The sequence below is a fragment of the Muntiacus reevesi genome, chromosome 7 (assembly GCF_963930625.1).
Source record: "Muntiacus reevesi chromosome 7, mMunRee1.1, whole genome shotgun sequence".
NCBI lineage: Eukaryota > Metazoa > Chordata > Mammalia > Artiodactyla > Cervidae > Muntiacus > Muntiacus reevesi.
In genome coordinates this window covers 8021244-8044353 of record NC_089255.1, presented here as the reverse complement: position 1 = coordinate 8044353, position 23110 = coordinate 8021244, and the positions used below count along the sequence as shown (strand labels likewise).

The following is a 23110-nucleotide window of genomic DNA, read 5'->3' as shown; positions in this document are numbered from 1 at the left end:
TGCATTGCAGGTGGATTCTTACCAGCTGAGCCACAAGGGAAGCCAAAAAAATAGTGGAGTGGGTAGCCTATCCCTTCTCTAGCTGATCTTCCTGACCTAGGAACTGAACCAGGGTCTCCTGCATTGCAGGCAGATTCTTTACCAAGCTGAGCTATCAGGGAAGCCCAAAACATCCTAAGACAACACTAGACTAACTGGCTTACAGTTTCATCTAACTCAGGCTTCTCTTCAAATAACCAGTGATGTGTAGATCACACAGTTCTCCCAAATACATGGGATAATTGATTATCTTGATTTTAAATATACAGAGGAAAAAAAAATCTTGGTACTTGCAACCTCTCCATCACCTGTCCCCCCTGCCCATGGCCTCCCAACTACTTTCAATGGGGTTAGTGCTGGAAACGGGGGACTTTTCCTTTGTTTTGTTGCAGACTTCATCTTAAGGGTCATATTTTCGGACATATACAGAAGAAGAGAGAGCAGGGGGTGGTAGGCAAGCTCCAGGGAAGAACTAAATTCCTCTGTATTATTAATATCAATAGATTTGGTCAAGACAGGAACAGGAAGACTCTTGAGAGTCCCTTGGACTGCAAGGAGATCCAACCAGTCCATCCTAAAGGAAATGAGTCCTGAATGTTCGTTCATTGGAAGGACTGATGTTGAAGCTGAAACTCCAATAGTTTGGCCACCTGATGCAAAGAGCTGACTCATTGGAAAAGACCCTAATACTGAGAAAGATTGAAGGCAGCAGGAGAAGGGGACAACAGAGGATGAGATGGTTGGATGGCATCACTGACTCAATGGACATGAGTCTGAGTAAGCTCCAGGAGATGGTGAAGGACAGGTAAGCCTAGCGTGCTGCAGTTCATGGGGTTGCAAAAGACTTGGACATGACTGAGAGACTGAACAACAATTCTTATCAATAAATATTGTACATCTCGGGGAGTGCTGGTTTGAAGAAGCAATGGCACTCAACTTGTTCTTAATATTTCCACTTCTCAATGTTGCCCTAACTGCCACCGTCTTTCCCTTCCCCCTGTTAACATACTATTTGCATGCAGGTAATATGATAGTGTACACACACTCTTGTAGAAGGTGTGAACTAGGACAAAGGGCTTGGGCTTTGGAGTCATAAAAGTATGGGTATCCACAAAGCATAAGGAGCTTTGTGACCTTGCTCAGGTTAACCTCTCTAAGACTCAGTTGCTTTAAATCTATAAAACGGGCTTAATAATAGCAATCTTACCGAGTTGATGTGAAGGTTAAAAACAATCCATGTAAGGCATTTAGCACATTTTCCAGTAAAGTTTTAAAAGGCTTAGAGAGGTTAAAGAAACATGTTCATATAAGCAATGAAGGAGCTTTATCAAGCAGTAAATTTCAGTCCTGGGTCTCAGGTAGCCCTGGCCTGCAAGTCTACACTTACAGTATAGCCACCAAAAGGAGGTTCAGTGATTCAAGGTTCCCTTCTATTTCTACTTCCGTCTTCCTTCAAGCTAGTTAAGAGTCTAGACATTTCTTCCTCCCTGTATCTCCCAGGAACCTCTACTTCAGTTATGTTTCTTTTTCCTAACTTTTCTTTTTGCTTATAACCACTATTAGCTATTTCACTTGCCCACTGACTTTGTGAGGTTTCTAGCAGGAATGCCCATTTTAAAAGAATCATTAAGACACAGGGTTACTACAGAGAGCTAGAGTTGCTCTGTAAGAATTAAGTTATTTCCCTTTAAAATATTTTCTCTCACTCAACACATGCTTGTTGTTTAAAACAAACAAACAAAAAATATGGTTAATTCTATACCATGCAAAGAAAAATTGCTTTGTTTTTTTCTTTTAGCTTCAGTTCAGTTCAGTCGCTCAGCAGTGTCCAACTCTTTGCGACCCCATGGACTGCAGCATGCCAGGCTTGCCAGTCGATCACCAACTTCTGGAGCTTGTTCAAACTCATGTCCATTGAATCTGTGATACCATCCAACCATCTCATCCTCTGTTGTTCCCTTCTCCTCCTGCCTTTGATCTTTCCCAGCATCAGGGTCTTTTCCAATGACTCAGTTTTTGCATCAGGTGGCCAAAGTACTGGAGTTTCAGCTTCAGCATCAGTCCTTCCAATAAACACCCAGGACTGATCTCCTTTAGGATGGACTGGTTGGATCTCCTTGCAGTCCAAGGGACTCTCAAGAGTCTTCTCCAGCACCACAGTTCAAAAACATCAATCTTTCAGTGCTCAGCTTTCTTCACAGTCCAACTCTCACATAAGGTTTGCTCAAACTCATGTCCACTGAGTCGGTGATGCCATCCAATCATCTCACCCTCTGTTGTCCCCTTCTCCTCCATCCTTCAATCTTTCCCAGCATCAGGGTCTTTTCCAGTGAGTCAGCTCTTCACATCAGGTGGCCAAAGTATTGGAGTTTCAGCTTCAGCATCAGTCCTTCCAATGAATATTCAGGACTGATTTCCTTTAGGATGGACTGGTTGGATCTCCTTGCAGTCCAAGGCACGCTCAAGAGTCTTCTCCAACACCACAGTTCAAAAGGATCAATTCTTTGGTGCTCATCGTTCTTTATGGTCCAACTCTCACATCCATACATGTACTGGAAAAACCATAGAATTGACTAGATGGACCTTTGTCAGCAAGGTGATGTCTCTGCTTTTTAAAACACTGTCTAGGTTTGTCATATCTTTTCTTCCAAGGAGCAAGCATCTTTTAATTTCATGGCTACAGTCACCATCAGAAGTGATTTTGGAGCCCAAGAAAATAAAGTCTGTCACTGTTTCCATTGTTTTCCCAGCTATTTACCATGATGTGATGGGACCAGATCCCAAGATCTTAGTTTTCTGAATGTTGAGTTTTAAGCCAGCTTTGTCACTCTTCTCTTTCACTTTCATCAAGAGGTTCTTTAGTTCCTCTTCACTTTTAGCTTAATTGTATATATATATATTTTACAATAAATGAAATTTCACTGTTTTATTTTCTTCTCCATTATATTCCAACCCTTTCTATCTGCCCTGAAATATTCTTCAGATGTGACTTTTTTCCCCAGTCGCTCTGTAATATACCTGTTGGACTGATTCTATGACTTGCTGTTTCGGGGTTTGGGTTGTTGCCCACTATTTTACCACTGCAAATAAAGGTTCAACTGTACTGTTCTTATCATCACATGAAAAATCCTACTATCAATGATAAGATGAAAGAGTATGTACTTATCACCAGTTTAATCAGTGCTTGATAAATATTTGGTGTTGAAGAATATAATAGAAGTTGAAGAACTAACTTTGTTTCACAATGCTATCAATTAGTAATGCTTTATCGCTTCTGGTATTTGTAAATTCTTTTCCTCTCTAAGCTAATCATGGTCAGTTTTTTTATTTGCAAATAAAAATCTTGACTTCTAAGGAAAAAAAGTTAGTAATGCTGTATAAACATCTTAAACACTCATAAAGATCTGAAGATCTGCCATGTTTGAATTTCCACAAGCTACATATTTCAACTATTTACTCTTTTGCAACTGAGCCTTTATTTTAAAAAGGAAGACATTTCCTGTTTACAACTTTATGGGAATAGGATAAAACAGCAGTTTAAGGCTATAAAAGGCATTCTGAGGGACCTTCTGGAACATATTATACTTAAAAGTTTTCATATGTGTCAAACAATACAAACATATACTGTTTTTAAAGACCAAAGTACTATTGTTTTTCTGGATAAAATAGTGAAAATAAAGAGTTAAACGCAGAAAATTTAAATGTGTAGTTTTATTCCTTAATATTTAGGAAAGATGGTCATTTCTTCTCTTATGAATTGTTCTAGTCTCCTCAGTTTCTCTGCGGTGTTTCGCTGGCATCACTGTGAGGTGAGTAGACAGGAGCGAGGCAGTCCCGCGACCACGGAGCTGGCAGCCTCCTGTGACCACTCATCTCCCAGTTTCCCAGAGTCGCACGGGAAGCCGGCTCTCCACCTCGGGCCTCTGCAGCCTTCTCAGGGCATCCAGGAGGTCAGCTTCCCTGCCTGCCTTACAGGCCTTCTGAAAACCGACATGGCAGGGGAGCAGGGACGCGGAGAGAGGTCTTGTCCTGCTGGTGTCCTTCCTTTGGATGAAAACACTTTCTCGGTTTCTGGAGCTCTGACACCAGCAGGTTTCTCACAGATGCAAAGCAACAGTCTTACTATCTTAAAGGCCATGGTTAGGGAGCTACTGAGCACAGAGCCAGGCACGTCAGGCCAGGGCCACTCTGCAGGGGGCCATCTGGGAATGGCCTCCAGCCCACGTCTGATGGGCTGGAGGACACTGCTGGCTTCCAGCGCCCGGGCGCTGGGAGGACAGATGCTCCTCGGCCCAGCTGCTGGTAGGCTGGGCCTGTGTCCATGGTTGGATTTTTTAAAGTCCTGCTGGTCATTCATGTAGGTCAAAATTCAGTGTATAGCTGCTTGAGCCTAAAATCTAATCATTTTACATATAAGTACAACATAGATCCTTCAGAATTTTAATATAAACTTAGTTTTCTAGTTTCACTTTTCACTTTCATGCATTGGAGAAGGAAATGGCAACGCACTCCGGTGTTCTTGCCTGGAGAATCCCAGAGAGGAGGGAGCCTGGTGGGCTGCCGTCTATGGGGTCGCAGAGAGTCGGACACGACTGACATGACTTAGCAGCAGCAGCAGCAGCAGTTTTCTAGGACGGCAATTCCATGTCGAGTGGTCGGGGTGGAGGGAAGACCACACTTTGCTCATTCAAGGAGTTATTACCCTGTTCTCCATTTTGGAAAATAAATTCATGGACAGTTCCGCCACTCTCCTGACCAGTCTTATCTGTAGCCCTCTCAGTCTGTGGCTATTCTGTGAAGGGGGCCAAGTCTGGTAATTTTATCACATCTAATGGCATCAGGCCCATGCTTTTTCATATTGAAATATTTGTTTTTAATTATAAATTGTGACAGACTTGATTTTCTTGGGCTCCAAAATCACTGTAGGTGGTGGCTGGAGCCATGAAATTAAAAGATGTTTGCCCCTTGCAAGAAAAGCTATAACCAACCTAGACAGCATATTAAAACGCAGAGACGTTACTTTGCCAACAAAGGTCCATCTAGTCAAAGCTAAAGTTTTTCCAGTAGTCATGTATGGATATGGGAGTTGGACTGTAAAGAAAGCTGAGCACCAAAGGATTGATGCTTTTTAACTTTTGGAGAAGACTCTTGAGAGTCCCTTGGACTGCAAGGAGATCCAACCAGTTCACCCTAAAGGAAATCAGTCCTGAATATTCATTGGAAAAGACCTTGATGTTGGGAAAGATGGAAGGCAGGAAGGGAAGGGGATGACAGAGGATAAGATGGTTGGATGGCATCACCTACTCGATGGACATAAGTTTGAGCAAGCTCTGGGAGTTGGCAATGGACAGGGAAGCCTGACGTGCTGCAGTCCATGGGGTCCCAAAGAGTCAGAAACGACTGAGTGACCGAACTGAACTATAAATTGATATATTTTAACTTCTATTTATAGAAAGGCCTTAGTCTTGCTATGAAGGGACATATGTAAGTAGGTTTTATTTTGTATAAACTTCCTTTGAGAATGATACAGAAGCCTTATCAAATGTTATCAAAGAGGGGAAGGCAAAGAATTTTCCAGGTCAGGTCTGTCTGAGCAATATTAAGTGGTAATAAAAATGGAAGATAAACTTTGGGTCACCCGTTCTGGACTCCAAAGGAGCTTAGCTGGACCAAGAGTGATGTGGGCACAAATACGAGCATCTTCTGTCTCCTGAGAGCCAAGAGTCCCAGAGACCCCACTGACCTCCAGCGTGATCCTGTTCTTCACCAGGAGCCCGATCTTAATGTCCATCAGGTTCAGGTCTTTCTCCAGCTGCTGATTGCCCCTGATCTTCGTCACTACTTCCTCCCTCAACCGGGCGACCTCCAGCTCTTCCTGGAAATCCAAGTCGCTTTGGTCCAACAGGTATACAAATTTGCGGATTACCCTTAACGGGGGGTTTTCGGAGCCAACTGCAAGGAAAGGAAAGGAGTGTTTCAACTGGGCATGCTTGAAATGATCATCAGTAGGAAAGAAACTAGGTCTTTAAAGAAAGCATTATCAGAAAATAGAGCAACGGTGGTGCTGGGCCCCACAGTGAATCATCCCGCCTCACGTCAAATATGACGTGTCAAAGGAAACTGATCATATAAATAAATGCAGGTCACTGAGAAGGTCTGCCTCACAATTTCCTTGTTATCCAGCATTTGTTTATCAGCAGTCTCTCACACCGTTTCCAGGATTCCCATGCTGAGGAGATAGTTCTATCTATTGGTGTCTTATTGATGAGGAATCTGGGAAAGAATGCTAACACTGAGCTGTCCCGGCTCTGAGAGCTTGTGGCTGAGTCAGATAAGAGATTTCTGTTCCTGCTGTAGGAAGCAGAAAGTGTTTGTTTTTTTAGCCCAAAAGACTTTGGGGGAAGGAGCAGGAATTAGGTGAAAGGGGAATTAGAAAAGGTCCGTCAAAGGAGAACTGTAAAGTTCAACAGAAGCCAAGAGGACCACAATGGGAACACATGTTCTGCCAGGCAGAAACAAAATAATTTTAGAAATTGAAGTTGGGTCCCTATCATTTCAGCATGAACCAGGGAGACCTAGGAGACCAGGCTTAGTCATGGTGAATGTATTTATATAAATTCTTCCAAGGGCATTCCCTTAGTGCCTTGAATGTTACTTACACTTTGATTCCTTGGCACTGTGACTTTGCAAAAAAACAACTTTTTAAAGGTGTTGAGTGAGAGTGACTCTGGGTAAATTATAAGAGTAAACAACTGGACCTTCAAGGCTGAGGACAGGACACAACAGTACCAAGAGGACTTGAGAGAGCCCAGTCCAGTTTTGGCAGCCTCAGTCAACACCCTCTCCTTTACATCAGGGCTCTATTCAAGCTTCCTTATATTAACACTGCTGTTTGGCTGTGTGGTGTTTCATCACTTAAGAAATAGAGTTCAATCAACAATGCAAACAATTAGCAGCATGAACCCAGCACAAACAGCCATTTCTAGAGTCATCTGTATTACTATTGTGCCTCTTCCGATGTATTTATTGATATCTATCAAGGAAAAGCATCAGAGGTCCACATCTGCCTCCAGGCTCAGAATCTACTGGACGATAATACCTCATATTCCACTAGATTGCAAGTTACCGTGGATCATGGACCCTTGACTTCCTGATCACCAAAGCATATGTGAATCGATTTTCCTGCTATTTTACCAAAGATGCTGTTGGTGACACGACCATTTCAGGAACAGCCTGAACCACACACCAGAGCTCAGTTATATAGCTGAGAGAACGTAAGCCATCTCATGTGTGTCTAAAGTTCTCTCCGCCTGCTCCAGAGAACTGTGTATCAATGTGTGTGCCAACACAGTCAGCACTTACAAGTGGCCAGTTAAAGTTCTAGCAAGTTCCAAACCTGAATGCATTCAGTGCCTTTCTGGAGGAAATGGGTGAAAATGAATCATGACAAACTAATAAAACTGATATTTTTCAGCTTAAGAAAATGCCTTTGTTTTATGAAGGTGCTGAATTGAGAAAGAAATGAAAATTTACAGTTCAGTTACCACAAAGTTACCTTATTTGCCAAAGCAGCTTTTATCTAATTTATTCACTAACATAGTTTCTGTCTTCTATACTTTAATAAAGAATCACCTAGATTTTTTTAGCTGGAATTCCTTCTATCTTTGTAACTTAAAAAAAAAAAGTAAGCAAGTGACAAAAACTACTCACAAAGTTATATATGTTCTATTTATTTACAAGGTATTGGTGGGGGGTGGTCTTGAGGGAAGTGGACAAATGCTAAATTATGTGAAATTGGTTTGTAATCTCACAGCTGAGTTTTCCTTTCCAGATTGAGCACCGTTTCGTTTCTACAATTGTCTACTGAATATACAATTTAGGGATGGATTTTTGTCAATAAAGTATTCTAAATGCTAGCATAATTTACATTAAACAAAACTCAAAAAACTACCCAAGAAAACATGTTCCCTAGAAGAAGAGGAGAAGCAGCTCGTGTGTGTTTGGAAAATTTATCCTTAATTTACCTATCTTAGTGCGTCAGGACTCAGAAAACAAACCCCCTCTTCAGCTTTCTTGTAAAAAATAAAAGAAAGATATCTACCAACGGAGACATGAATCTCACCAATTGCAAAGTGGAGTAGTGTGGCATTAGAGACACTTTCTTCCCTCAGTCTGCATGCTGGATTCTGGGACCTAGAAACAAGGTAGAATCCGGAAGATTCCACAGTTCGAGGCAGAACCTGGCCTTTGAGGCTGCCAGAGACTTTTCCCTTAATAAGTACCAGGGAGGATCTTTCTTGGGTCATACACTTTGCTCCATAATTCAGACAGACTTTTGACAATAAAAGGTGTTGGCGAAACTACTTAGTACTACTGTGCTAGGAACATTACTGAGCAGTATTTTTATTTCTTTCAAAAAAAAAATAATAAGAAACAAGATAGTTACAGAGAACATAATGGCCATTTTCACTACTAAAATACAAAATGATGTGTTTTGTCCTCTCAAAACTAATCCTGAATGACCTAAATATTTGAAGAATTTGGGCAGTGCTAATAAACTTATCAGCAAGCTCTTCTAGACTTAATCTAGGACATGCTATTTATCACATGTTCTAATGAAAATTAGAATGTTAAAAATTCAGCATATAAAGAAAGCTTCACTATGTAAAACAAATGAACAATAGAATAACAAACATGAGCAGAGCTGAAACTGCAAAAGATGGCACAAAATGTGAATGCTATTTCTGGGTGATTTTTATTTTATTTTCCTGTTTTCCAACTTTCTGGAAATGACATACTAGTATTATAAGGAAGACAATTTAAAAACCACAGGGACTGTGAAAAGTCTAGAATGAAATTACATGAAGATGCTTGTAGTTTTCTTTGGGAGGTGAAACTATGTGCTTTTCCCCTTCTTAGTCATATTCATACTTCCCTTCATATTCATACTTCTTATTTCATATTATTTCATAAGAAATAATTGATATTTCTTAAAATGAGAAGAAAAAAATCACAGGCCAGGTAATATTAAACAGTATTCAGATTAAGTTTATCTTCTGGCTAACTCTTTGCATTAAATTTCTGCCTCTACTTATTATTATTATTATTTGAATATCTGTAAGAGGTCCTTTCATGATTGTTTCTCACGATTTTCTTTTGAAATACATAGTGAGACAGGCATGCAGTTTTTATCTTGACCTCCTGCCAATGACCCCATGACTGACAGGCTGCAGGAAATACCAAAACAGCTCTGCCAAGAAGCCACCACCGAGTCCACTCCTGCGAGGTCCTTCCCACATCACTTGAGGAAATGGCCATGGGGACCTCGTCCCAAGGCTGGTGCTGTGGGTATGAGCCTGCCAGTGCTGGAGGGCCTCTTGTGGAGGCGGGGGGGTCGTCATTGGCTTGTCACAGGGACGGGGCGCTGGCAGCGGCAGTCTTGGAAGGTGCCCCGTGGTGTGAGCCCTCTTGAGGTTGCCATTAACCCTACCATAGAGCCCATAGCTAGCTCAAATTTATTATAAAAATATCAGCATTAATGCCAACTCCATTTTTAAAAAATTGAAGCATAATTGAAGCATATCATTAATATATATACATATCACTTTATATCACTTCACAAAACACTTGAAACTAACACAACAGTATAAATATATACATATATAGGGTTGGCCAAAATTGGGTTTTTCCATAAGCTGTTGCAGAAAAACATATATATATATATATAAATTTTCAGATTCTTTTCTATTATAGGTTATTATAAGATATTGAATAGAGGTCCCTGGGCTATACAGTAGGTCCTATTGATTATCAATTTTATATATAGTAGTGTGTATCTATTGATCCCAAACTCCTAATTTATCCCCTCCCCTCAACACTGTCCATTCTTTTTGAAGAAGAAATTCCATCTACTGCCCTTAACCGTTCCACTTTGATAGAAAGGCCTGTTTCCTGTCATGACATGCTTGGGTCTGAGATGGTCAAAATCTACTGGCAGTAATGTGCATCCACGGACGTGATCAGATGGAAATAACTTGTGCTTGCTTGGTTTATAAGGAATCCTTTGTTTCAGAATGCCCCACTTACCCAGTGTTTTGTAGTCATCTCTAGCTTTGCTTGCTCTCAATAGAGACTGGATTTTCACAATTTCATTGTTCTGCAAAAGAAGATGACCAGTCACAACCTCCCAGAGTTCCATCGACTCCACTATTTTAGAATTAAGAACTCTTTAAAACTGACAGCATTTGAAGAATGGACACTATTTAGAACTGACAGTATTTAGATGTGGCGTAGTCAACGTTTATTTTTGCATTCTCTTTGAAGAAAGGGTCAGATAAGTTAGCTAACAGTATATAAACAAGATTGTAAAGGGAATGTCTAAATAAAGATATCTAAAAAGGGAAAAGAATTCTACCACCAAACTTAGATGGTCCAATCTATGTTCACATATCTATTCTTCAAAAAACCTGAAAAAATTCCTCCTGTGGGCTTCTATTTAAATTAAAACTTTGCAAGCAATGTTGAAAAGTCCTTCATTAGTGTCTTTACTCTCTGGCATAACTAGCCCACATAAATTTTTCCTCACCCATTTCCTTTCCAGTTCTGAATGATGAAGTCTTACTCTGAACAAAAAAATGTAAGAAGCCTCTAAATAGCACCACATTGAGTTCTAAAATTCATTTTTTTCCTCCAAGCATTTATTTCTACCATTTAATAAGAATCACTCAATGCTAACATTCACAAACTATTCATTTAAGTTCATTCTCAGGGAGGACAAAAATTCACGTGTGTCTCTTACATGATCTCTGAAAAACTGCAATCGTGAGAGGTAATTCTTTCGTGCTGTTACCATCCGGTACCAGGACTGAATCTAAAAAATAAGTGAAAAAGAGAAATCCAGGCAATTACCAAACCACCTTTCATATCCCTCTATGCACTCTTTTAAAGATAATATTGATAATTTGATAAAAAAGTAAAAATGAGCCACCCACCAACTAATAAACATCTACAGCCTCATCTTCATCTCCTACTTCTTTTGTTGCTTTTCCTCAGAGGGGTTCAGAACATGTTACACATTATGGTGGAGAAGGTAATGCATTTCTTTGTACTATTTTGCTTTAATCTCAGTAAATAAAAGCCAAGCGAGCAAGGCATTTTGCTGAGAGTTGCAATGGGTCAGGGGATCAAATAAAACTAAGTTCAGGGTTGCTTCCAACATCTCTTAAATGCAGCCAATACTTTTTAGGTCTTTACAGGAAAACATTTCAAAAGCTCTCATGAGGGACCCACGGTGACCCATGGTTTTCTGGGTGAATAAGCATGTGTTCCATGGTGAGCACAGGATATTTCCAAGTGTAACATGTTCAGGAACTAATAATGCAAAAGGTCTAGACCATGTCATTCTCTGTCCTCACAGTTTAAGAAGTCTTAACAAATCTCATCTGAATTTGTCTCTCTCCAGCTCTACTCTTCTGGCTCTTATCTGGATTTCCAAGTTTCTACAAGCTCATTGCCAGATAGTCCTTTAGTTTTCAGCTCTGAGAGTGGGCACCCCCATGGCTGCTCTTTCTCTAAGCTTGGAGCAACCAGCCTGGATTGGAAGCTGGGTTAGAAGAGCTTATCTACTAAATACAGGCCCTAACTTAGATGTACTTCCTTCTTCTCATTGGTTTTGCATTTGTCTTACAACTAAGGTTTGTACTGTTAAACCTGAGCATCCTAATTATTATTAGAGAAGATCACACAAAGAACATGAAATAAAGCTGGAGTTCCTCCAAATCAATTTGGACTATTTAGAGAAGAAGCTTTTATTAGGTTGGTGCAAAAGTAACTGTGGTTTTGCATTGTTGAACTTTGCCATTTGATACTGGAATATGTTCTTAAATAAATGTGGCTACGTTATACATCATTTTCATGGACACTTCTTACTTTATTTTTTAAAATTCATTTATTTTTAATTGAAGGATAATTGCTTTACAGTATTGTGTTGGTTTCTGCCAAACATTAACATGAATCAGCCATAGGTATACATATTCATTTTTTTTTTTCTGCTGATGACTTAATACTTGCTGTGTATTTTATGTTTATTTAAGACTATGGAGATGATGTTAGACAAAAGCAAATTTGAGTGATTTTCTTATCTGATTTCAAGATGGATTGCAAAGCAGAGGAGACAACTTGCAACATCAACAATGCACTTGGCCCAGGAACTGCTAATGAATGTACAGTGCAGTGGTGGTTCAAGAAGTTTTGCAAAGGGGACAAGAGCCTTGAGGATGAGAAGCACAGTGGCTGGCCATCGGAAGTTGACAATGACCAATTGAGAGGAATCACTGAAGCTGTCCTCTTACAACGATACAAGAAGCTGACAAAGAGCTCAATGTTGACCTTCCTATGGTTGTTCGGCATTTGAAGCAAATTGGAAAGGTCACAAAGCTCGATATATCGGTGCCTCATGATCTGACTGAAAATAAAACAAAATTGTCATTTTGAAGTGTAGTCTTCTCTTATTCTACACACAACAATGAACCTTTTCTCAATTGGACTGTGACGTACATGTGACGAAAACTGGATTTTATATAACTGGCAATGACCAGCTCAGTGCTGGACCCAGAAGAAGCTCCAAAGCACTTTCTGAAGCCAAACTTGCACCAAGAAAAGGTCCTGGTCACTGTTTGATGGTCTGCTGCTGGTCTGATCCACTCCAACTTTCTGAATCCCAGTGAAACCATTATATCTGAGAAGTATGCTCAGCAAACTGATGAGATGCACTGAAAACTGAAATGCCTGCAGCTGGCATCAGTCAACAAAAAGGGCTCAATTCTTCTCCATGACAATGCCCGACTGCACGTCATACAACCAATGCTTCAAAAGTTGAATGAACTGGGATACAAAGTTTTGCCTCATCTGCCATATTCACCTGACCTCTTGCCAACAGACTACCACTTCTTCAAGCATCTAAACAACTTTTATGGAGAGAAAATGCTTCCACAACCAGCAGGAGGCAGAAAATGCTTTCCAAGAGTTTGTTGAATCCTGAAGCACAGATTTTTATGCTACAGAAATAAACAAACCTATTTCTCATTGGCAAAAATGTGCTGATTGCAATGGTTCCTATTTTGATTAGTAAAGATGTGTTTGAGCCTAGTTATATTGATTTAAAATTCACAATCTGAAACCACAATTACATCTGCACCAGCCTAACATTAGAGAGAGACAACACAGTGTTTTCATGGACCTTCTTGGGGATGATCAGCTAAGTGAGGGGGGAGGCGGGACTCAAACCCAGGACTTGCTTCTGACGTCATCTCATATAAAGTCTGTCTTCCAGAAGCAAAAGGAGAATGAAAGAAAAAGTTTACATGCTTGCTAGGGTAGGAAAGAGTGTTTACCTTCACAATAAAATGAATATTATCAATGAACATTTGTCGCCTGCGTTTATATGCTTCCCGTTGCTTATATGCCTTCCAAAAAGCCTGTAGAAAATAAGGAGTTACAGAATTACTCACACGTCACAGTTTATTTTAGAAAGTGCAAGGAGAGAGGACATCACAAGAGACACTCAGTTGGGACAATGTCAGGGATCCTCCCTTCCAGATCTCATCTGGACACCATCTCATCTGGACACCATCTCATCTGACACCGGGTGGACACTGAACTGGGCAGAGTGCACCTGCTCACGGCTGTGGCTGGTCCCAGGCTGGTGAAAGGAATCACCAGGTGGAAGCTCAGTTTCTGCTTTGAAAGCATAATTTTAACAAGGCCCTGAGTGATAAGAAGTAATAATAAAATGGAATTGCCCTGAAATACAAACAGATCAACTTGGTGTTTGTATTATTTGGTAACATTGTAAGATGCCTCAGGGCTTCTCAGGTGGTGCTGGCGGTAAAGAACCCACCTACCAAAGCAGGAGACGTAAGAGACGTGGGTTCAATCGCTGGGTTAGGAAGATCCCTTGGAGGAGGGCCTGGCAACTCACTCCAGGGTTCTTGCTGAGATAATCCCACGGACAGAGGAGCCTGGTGGGCTATTGTCCACAGGGTCGCAAAGAGTTAGACACAACTGAAGTGACTGAGCATGCGTGAGCTATCTCAAAATAATGACTAGTAAGTATCTTTACTTCAGCAAGCAAGCCACTGTGATGCAGATCGAAAAGGAAGATGACCCTGGATTCCTGAAAGCAGGAGTGCTGTGATGGATCTTGCATTATTTTATCTATTTTTACATAAAGTTTAATGAGGCTTCATCAATATACCTTTACTACATTATCACCTTAACGAGAACTTTTATAGGAAACATTTACAAAAAGTGGACACAACCTGGTATCTTAATTTGTTTTTTGTTCTTTTCTCGGCTGCTCTGTGCAGCATGCGGGATCCTAGTTCCCTGACTAGGGATCGAACCTGTGCCTCCTGCAGTGGAAACGTAGCCTCCTCACTGCTGGACTTCCAGGGAACTACAAACTGGAATCTTCAGAATGATCACATCCATCGCTGTTATAAGTTTAGTCCAACTCATTTTTGAGAATCTTTTTATTGAGATATATCTTTGTAACTCACTGCACTGCTCTGATTTTTTTTTCAAGTTAGAATTGAAATAAACACAAATTCTGTGTTCAGTTCAGTCGTGTCTGACTCTTTGTGACCCCATGGACTGCAGCACACCAGGCCTCCCTGTCCATCACCAACTCCTGGAGTTTACTCAAACTCATGGCCATCAGGTCGGCGATGCCATCCACCCATCTCAAAGGGACAAATACAAAAACCAAGTTATTTTTATAATTTTTTTCACATTTGCATATATCAATCCACCCCATTCCTCCTCTTTTTAAAAAAGGTATATGGGATTTTTATCGTCATTAAAAAAAGAAAACACCTCTGGTAATGATTCAAAACAAAACAGTCATGATGGAAATACACTCAATGCTTGCTCCAGATTTCCCCTCTCGGTATTTTTATTTTTTGTTCTGTAATTGTTGCAGTGTTGTGGTGGCTTCTGCTGCACAACAACGCGAATCAGCCAGAATAATACACATATCCCCTCCTTCCCGAGCCTGCCTCCCCACCCCCAGCCCTCTAGGTGGTCACAGAGCGCCACGGCAACCTCTCCTCAGTCATCCCTTTTACACATGACATCCCCTCCCACAGTTCAAATCACTAGCAATGACAAATGTGCTTTAAAAAACCCCTTAATTTTGAAATAATTAGCAACTCATAGGTTGCTGCAAAGATAATACATTGAGTTCCACGGACCTTTCACCCAGCTTCCTCCAATGGAACCATTCTACATATATGCTTATAAAGCAATCCATCATACTGCTAGGAAACAAGAAGGCTTAAGTGTCAAAAACTATGAGGGATCCTGGGAGAGAGAAGACAGTTCGAATTGGCTGAAAGAGGGAACCTCAGAACACAATTCTACAAACATTGGAAACCTCTACAAAAAATGTGAGCTGGCGCTAAGCTTTAGAAGCCTTGGGTGGCAGTCAGAGAAATTCTGTGCAAGTGTTCACATCATCCACTTGCCAAGCAGTGGGGCAAAAACATGGATGGGGAGTAGGAGCTGGAAGATTACAAGATAGTATAGTCTTTTTGGAGGGAATTTAGCAGCATCAAACTTAAAGCTATTTAGTATTTCACCTAGTGTTTCTAATTTTCAATATACCTACCCTAAGAAAATATAAGCACCTGTGTAGAAAGATGAGATTTAAGGATTTCTGTTGTATTACTGTTTGTAACACTGAAAAAGTATAGAGGTCAGAATGCTGACAAAAAGGAAAACAGTGATAAATTGTGATTGCATTCATCTGGATGACAATCTAACTAGTAACTCATTTGTCATGATGGTCTCAGTGTGACTTAGGTGCTTTTGAGCCTAGCACTGTTTTTAAAGCACAGAGGTGCAAATGTACAAATAATATTATACATGCCATTTCTTGATCCAAACTGAAAGGCAACCAAGATACTGGAATTGGCTCAATTACTCATTCTGCTTTTTAAAGGATTATTTCAACTCCAGAAACAGTATTAATCTCTATTAGCTTAGATTCTTGAAGCTTTTGGATAAGGAATCTGTTGTAGTAACAGATCTGATATTGAAGCAAGTTTGCATTGGTGGAATGAACCTACTTGTAGGTTTTGTACGATGTTTTTATTTTTATTTATTTATTTTTAATTTATTAAAAAACTTTTTTTTATGTACGATGTTTTTAATGTCCTAAGGAGTCAATGCTCACCAACAGTACTTTCCTAAAGCTGTCATTTTATATTTCACCTATTTAATGATTATGTATATTTTTCTGGGATCTACATTTATATATCAATGTTACCTTTCCAAACCAAGGCAGACTGGCTAGGTTTAGAGGTTCTGGTCTATAGAAGCAGAATAACACATGCTTCCTATTTTATTTGTCAAAATTTAACATTCTTCTTTTTTGTTTGTAAGTTTTCATTTCATCAGGATTGACTTTTCTTATTCCATGCTAACAGCAGAACTGTTGTGCAAGGCCCAGAGCCGGCAGGCTCTTCTAATTAGAGGCTCTTTACTGAAAACAATTATAGGTATAAAGTTGGGAAGAAGAAGCTATTGGTATAAAGATACAAACAGAGACAAAACTCTAAACCCTAAGGTCATTTAGAAGCAGCCTTTTATGGACAGAGACAGAAGGCATTTACGAAACCATCAATCTCTCCCTTGAACGGTACAAGAACTTATGTAAAAATTTATAATAGCCATCTTCTGAGTTTTGGTTTTTGTTACCATAAATAAATTTCCTGTGCAATACAGCTGTAACAGAGGAGTCTCCCAAGATACCGAGACCTCAGAAGTTACTGCTGTTTTACAGATTCTAATCTCTAGAAAACCTGCTTGCCAAGTTGGTTGCCTTGCTTCATAATTGGGCACATAGGACAGTAATATTCAAATTACCAACTTCTGAAGCAGCTATTCTTCTGTGACCTCCCTGGTAACCATTTATCTTCTTTCCCTCTCTGCTTAAAGGTACAACCCCACAACCTAAGGGTAGTCAACTGCACTCAAACAACGTGACAGAGGACTGCCCCACCGTGTCACCCTCACCCTCGCAGCCCCACACGCCTCCCGACAGCCTGCTCTTGCTTCAGAGAAGCTTGTTTCTTTTTCTTTGCTGGGATGTTCACTGCACTCTCTGACCTGAGGTTCGGTAAGTTAGTAATTCTCAGGGCTAAGTTTGGTGTTTGTCACTCTTATCGGTTTTTCCCACAAGGTGGCATTTCAGCTTTCTTCAGTTCAAGGGAAAAAAAAGAAAATTGTAGCTAAGCCTTTCCCCCCGGTCTCGGTTTTTCTGAGCTCTTCCTGGGCCATCCCACCCGCTGGGTGCTGGGTCCCCTCCCTCTCCCGAGTCACCATCTTGATCACTTCGTCATTTCGAACACTTGTTGAGCCCTTAATAACTGCATACGGGTCACAGTCTGTTATGAATTATCCCACTTTAATTCCCATTAATGGGAATCCCATTTAATTCCCACAACCCTGAGATAAAATGGAAATTTCAGATGAGACAATATATTTTAAGTCATCTATTCTTTCCCTCAGCTTTTTGTGCGTTTTTTCCTCAAGTTCTCCACAGGTTTCATTTACTTTTTAGTATCTGTTTTGCATTCTGCAGTCATAAATCCATTCACATTCTGGGATGTCATTATTTTTCTTCCTCTCTGTAGCCATTGGCTATCTTCTCATTTTATCATGCTGTCTTGTTTCATTAAATCCATGTGTCATATTAAGTTTATTAAAAGCAAAAGGAATTTCAGTATAATTTTTCTGTGTGTCTCCTGGGATAAAAATTTCCTTAAATGTTTATCTCATTTATATTTTAATTTATATCTCTTTTTCTTTCTTTTGATATAAAATTTTGTTTCAGATTTTTTTCCTCTGGCTCGCTTCTTAAATGTAGGCCTCTTTTTACTTACCATTCAGAAATAATCTGGCTATATAGTCTCATTGACCTCGCTCCCTGCCTACCTGAGCACCGTCTGAGTTGCCCCCTAAGCACCCGAGGCGGAGGACTGGCTCCTGATGACATGTATCCTCTGTCCAAACCCAGTCCTTGAGGAGGACACTGAGGGTGGCAGTGCAGTGGAGCTACTGAGCTTGCTAAAAGACCGCTGTGTCTGGGGCTGACTCAGTCAACAAAGAAGTTCAGACTGTTCTACAGATGGGAACCTTCAGATTGCACATCATTCTAATCCAGAGTGAATCAGCTACTTTGGCAAAAAAACGAGACGAGTGTGATCCCCTCTGGTTCACGGTCTTCTGGTTTTCTAGGTCAGCCCATTCTCCTCCCTAGGTTACAGTCTGCCTTTACACCTCAGGCCCTCTTTTGTTAGAAAACTGTCAGAAGAGGCAGGGACAAGCCATCACGGAGTGACTTGACGGTGCAATGGCTTCTTCTTCAATACTGCTGCTCCCACTGAGCTGAGGGGGAAAGCCTCCAAGTTACTGTTTCTGCTCTTCCCCAGCCCTCTCGTGCCTTTGGCCCTGGGTCCTGGTGTCAGGCGGACTGGACACTAGCGGGCTCTTCAGACTGTCTTCTAACTGTAACACAGCTGTGGGCAGACTGGAGAGCTTGAGGTTGGTCCAATTTATGCCACACCAGTTAACACTCTTCAAATTTGGGGCAGAAGTAGAGTCTTAGCATCAGTGTGGATGATGCTATATTTAAGATTTTGTTCACTTCCTGTGTGTTTTATCTATCATTTATTAAAAGAAGAATGGAAAAACAAGTTTACCTAGAAAAATCCTTTGAATATTAACTTTACAGAAGAAATTTCTTAAAAAATTAATATTTCCTGCCCTCTAACACCTTAAGCTCTTGCAAACTCAGACATTTGAGCATCTACTGATTGCAAACCATAAGAATACAAAAGTTGTAAAACCTCATCTTCTTCCCTGCACAATATTATAATTAGGTGGGGCAGCAGATAAGCATGCCAATGATCACAAAAGAGAAGCTCTTTTAAAAATTTTCAGTTTAGGAAATGTAAGTTATTGGCCAAAGCAGAAACCCACCAAACCCCACCCATCAAAAACAATATCACTTCGGACACACAAAAAAGGACAAATGCACAGTCTTTTAAAAACCAGCATGGTGGTTGAAAGAGGATGCTAGCAGAACACAGAACAGAAACATCTATAAATCTGGCAAACTCCCCTCCTGCCAACCAGAATGTTCGGACAAGTCACACAAGCTTAAGAAGAGCTCACAACAAAGGGCTTCGGAAAGAGGATGCTTCTTGCAGAATGAAGAATGAGAGATTATATGAGAGAAGATACTCTCAGAGATGCTACATCTATCTCATGAGCTCTTCTGTTCTTCGGGCTTCCCTGGTGGCTCAGACAGTGAAGAATCTGCCTGAAATGCAGGAGACCCAGGATCAATCCCTGGGTCAGGAAGATCCCCTGGAGAAGGCTACCCACTCCAATATTCTTGCTTGGAGACTTCCACAAACAGAGAGCCTAGTGGGCCCCAATCCATGGGGTTGCAAAGAGTTGGATATGACTGAGCGACTAACACTTTCACTTCACTTTTCTGTTCTTTAGAGCATAGAAACTCAGATGCCACTCAATATTCACTAACCACTAAAAAACCAATTTGAAAGCACACGAGGTTAGATAGTAGGTGACAGAAGGATATCTAGTTTCTTTAGAGAAACAGGATTTCAACTCAGGTCTCAGGTATTCCCCTGATTGACTATTCACAGCGTCCTGAATACGTTCCAGAAGACAACAGGTGAAAAGTCATTCAACATCCTTCCCATCTTGGAGCATTCAACAGTGTAGACTCGAGGGCACTCATTAAGGACATGATCTTCGGTCAGATTTGTTTATTAGAATGCTGGTAGTTGACGGTCCTGTGTTTAAATAAAACATTTTCATGGGATATGACAGCTGTCTGTTACAAGTGGGAGATGACTCACGTACCTGTATTTTGACCACATGCTCTTCCTGTTCATACAAAAATGCTTTCCTAGCTTCATACTCTTTCCTAATGAGGGGTCCTGAGGTTGTGGCTTGGAAGCGCTGAAGCATGTCTTCAGTAGCAGACCATATGTTCTCACGGATGTAATCTGCAGTGATATCCTCAACAATGTCCTGGTAAGAGATATTTCTTATGGTTATACTTCACACATCAGGTGAGAAGAGCACAGAGAACAGGTTCTGGAAATTCTCTTTCAGAAAGTGATTTGGATAGCTCTCTCTGGCTCAGTGTAAAGACAGACTTGACCAGAGTCAAGGGGTGAGCCAGCTGGCTTAGCTTCTTTCTAGCGACATGGTTTTAGGATCCTCTGAAATCTGGGTGGAGATGAGAATGCGGTTGAATGGTCTCAGGATTTGGAGGTGGAGATGTACAGATGATGTTGGCAGGGACCAGGCCTGAGGCCTGGGCTCCCCAGAGCGTAAGAGAAACAAGAATGATTACATAAGTGTTCACATCACCTCCTCCCTCTCCTGAGGGAAAGACGGCAATGCCCATGAAGTCCTCTGGCTTTTCTTGCCCAGGCCAGAGGAAGCAGATAGCTGCAAGGAGTAGGGGAAAACTCCAAATAAATTTGGGAGAAAATAAAGGACTTGGAGCAGAAGAAAAGGGGCTGGGAGAGGAAAGATAAGCACTCTTTTGGGCAGACAAGGAAACCTAGATGAATGAAAAAGAAAGGAAGAAGGGGGATTGTGAGAAGTCTTCATGTGGATGAGGAACTGGGGTTACTTTTACGTTCTTTGAGAAATGACAGCAAACACTGGACTCATTTCTATGGCAGATGCCTCTTAACCATCCATGTGAATGGACTTCACAGATGGTGAATTTAAACAAATAAGAGTGAAATCATATAAAAGATACATTAATACTTTCACAAGAAGACATACGTACAGCCTAGAGTAAATTCAGTAATTTAAGACTGACTAGAATAATTTTTTTTAACAGCATAGATCCTCCACTTTCTATTAATCTTGATACTGGGATCAGGCATAACTTCACAAAATTATACTTAGGGCATCTTTGGATGCCATATGAGCAATTTTTGTCTCGAGTTTTAATCTTTCAATGCTGCTTCTTCACAGTTTGACATATCCTTTCAATGATAGCACATGGTTTTTAAACTTTGGCCATAATTTCATTTTTCAACAAAGTAGCACTAACAGTTCATTGCCACATGCCATTTTCCTGTGAAAAGTGGGACATTACACATTTGAAATTAGTGAATGAATACATTTTTCACTATCTTCTTGTCATTCAGGATTTCTGTGGCATTGTCAACCCCAAGTTACAGCTTTTTCTCTGAGTTTTAGTAAGTTACTGTACTGGAGATTCTGTCCACAATATTATTATCTTGCAGTGTCTTTCTTGCTGGTGAATTTAAACAGTTCTATGAGATCTATGTGCGAGTTCTATTTTTTTCAAGATGAATTTAATTATTAGAAGTATTTTCTTTTAAACACACTACAATGCCTGGATCAAAGAGCAAGTTTCACATCTTCTGGGGCCAACTTTTGGTCTCAAGTCCAAAGCAATCTTGGTGAACATTCCTTCAAGAATATTGCTCCCTGTTATAGGTTGAGGTAGGGGGAAAGAAATAAGACATCTTGAATACTGACAGCCAAGGAATTACCACTAATTGAGTTCTGGTGTCAAGGAAAACCTGAAGATTGATTTCTTAGGATAATCTGCCATCCTACATAATCAGCAAGAGCTTTATCTGCCCCCTGCTCTATGGAGCTGCTCTGACATATGGAAGACATTCTAGAAACCAGTAATTAACCATGCAGCCACACCTAGCTGCAGTTCACGAAGACTTTACTCCATATCCAGCCTTCAAATAAATCAGTTTTCCCCATCAATTCCATGATTCTAAAACAGAAAAGCAATCACACTTATCTTTATATAGTACATTTTCCCATCAAACAGCAGCCTCCTACCTCAATTTCTTTTCCCATGAGCCATGATTCTTTAAGCGAGCAGGGTTCAGGTGTGACCCAGGAACTCTCTTTTGAATCAATATTGTAGTAGTAATCATATTTCTCCTGCAGGGTGACTTTAAGCCATGAACCTTCAGTAGACACTAAAGAAAAAGGTTTGTTAAATTCTAGAGAGGAACTTGGAAACTTTTAACTTTAATGTAGTTTCTTCAGTAAGTAAAATAATTGAACAAGGATGTTTTCCTTCAGGCATTCAGATAATCTAAGTTAAAATCATTAGCAATGAGTCATTAAAATGGAATGAATTCTGTGTATTCAATGGCAGCTCCCTACCAAGCCAAAGTAAAAGGAGAGTGATGTTAGCTCTGCACATCGAATTTCTCATGAGGATTAAAGGAGTCACAAATGGCCAGCAAGAAGGAAAACTAAACAAGCAGGGAAACACCAGGTAGACGTGAATAGCACCACAAGGAGACGGGGAGACCGATGAGGAAGAATCCTCTGTTTAGAATGTCTTCCAGCAACTTCTTCGAAAAGGAGTGGCCTACAAGGGCTGTGACCCACTATTTAAGGCGGCCTCATTATTTAATGATCTGCCTTAAACCAAAGCAGAAGTGACTCATCTTTGCAGACAATTTTATTCAAAGCACAAAATGGCATGCAGAACCACTGTGGTCACTAAGAGGGAAAAAGGAAAATTCCTGATCCCTCTGACTCATCTTGTCCTACAAAACCACACAAAACCAGGAGCAAAATGTTGAACAGGCTTAATTTTCTCAGGGAGACAATACTAGGGGGGAAAAACATCTATGGCAGTCATGGCTTAAATTGGTCAAGAATATTTGCAATCTATTTGCAATCAACAAAATAGATTTGCACAACAAAATAGATTTAGCAATCTATTTATTTTGTTGAATGGTTACAATTTGTGTCTCAGACCAGAGAGCTAAAAACAACAATAAAAATAAAAATTTCAGACCAAGCTAAGCCAACTGCTGCCAAGTGAGCACTAGACTAATTGCCATTATAGGTAAAAATCATAGTCCTAGTGAATTTCCTCAAAGAATATTTAAATGGATTCAAATAACTAAGCAAAGATAACTTTAAGGCCCTTTAAAGTGTG

The 23110-nt window shown here is 40.4% G+C and overlaps 1 protein-coding gene across 1 annotated transcript in view; it reads right to left on the bottom strand.

Moving 5' to 3' along the window:
• Nucleotides 1-23110, bottom strand: part of IQGAP2 (IQ motif containing GTPase activating protein 2) — a 295627-nt gene that overhangs the window by 44851 nt on the left and 227666 nt on the right. The window contains exons 16-21 of the mRNA XM_065940796.1: nt 21988-22130; nt 19996-20166; nt 13431-13514; nt 10838-10909; nt 10126-10195; nt 5783-5991 (exon numbers count right to left, since the gene is read on the bottom strand). Of these exons, the coding sequence (XP_065796868.1) occupies nt 5783-5991; nt 10126-10195; nt 10838-10909; nt 13431-13514; nt 19996-20166; nt 21988-22130 (749 nt within the window). The remainder of the gene's footprint in view (nt 1-5782; nt 5992-10125; nt 10196-10837; nt 10910-13430; nt 13515-19995; nt 20167-21987; nt 22131-23110) is intronic.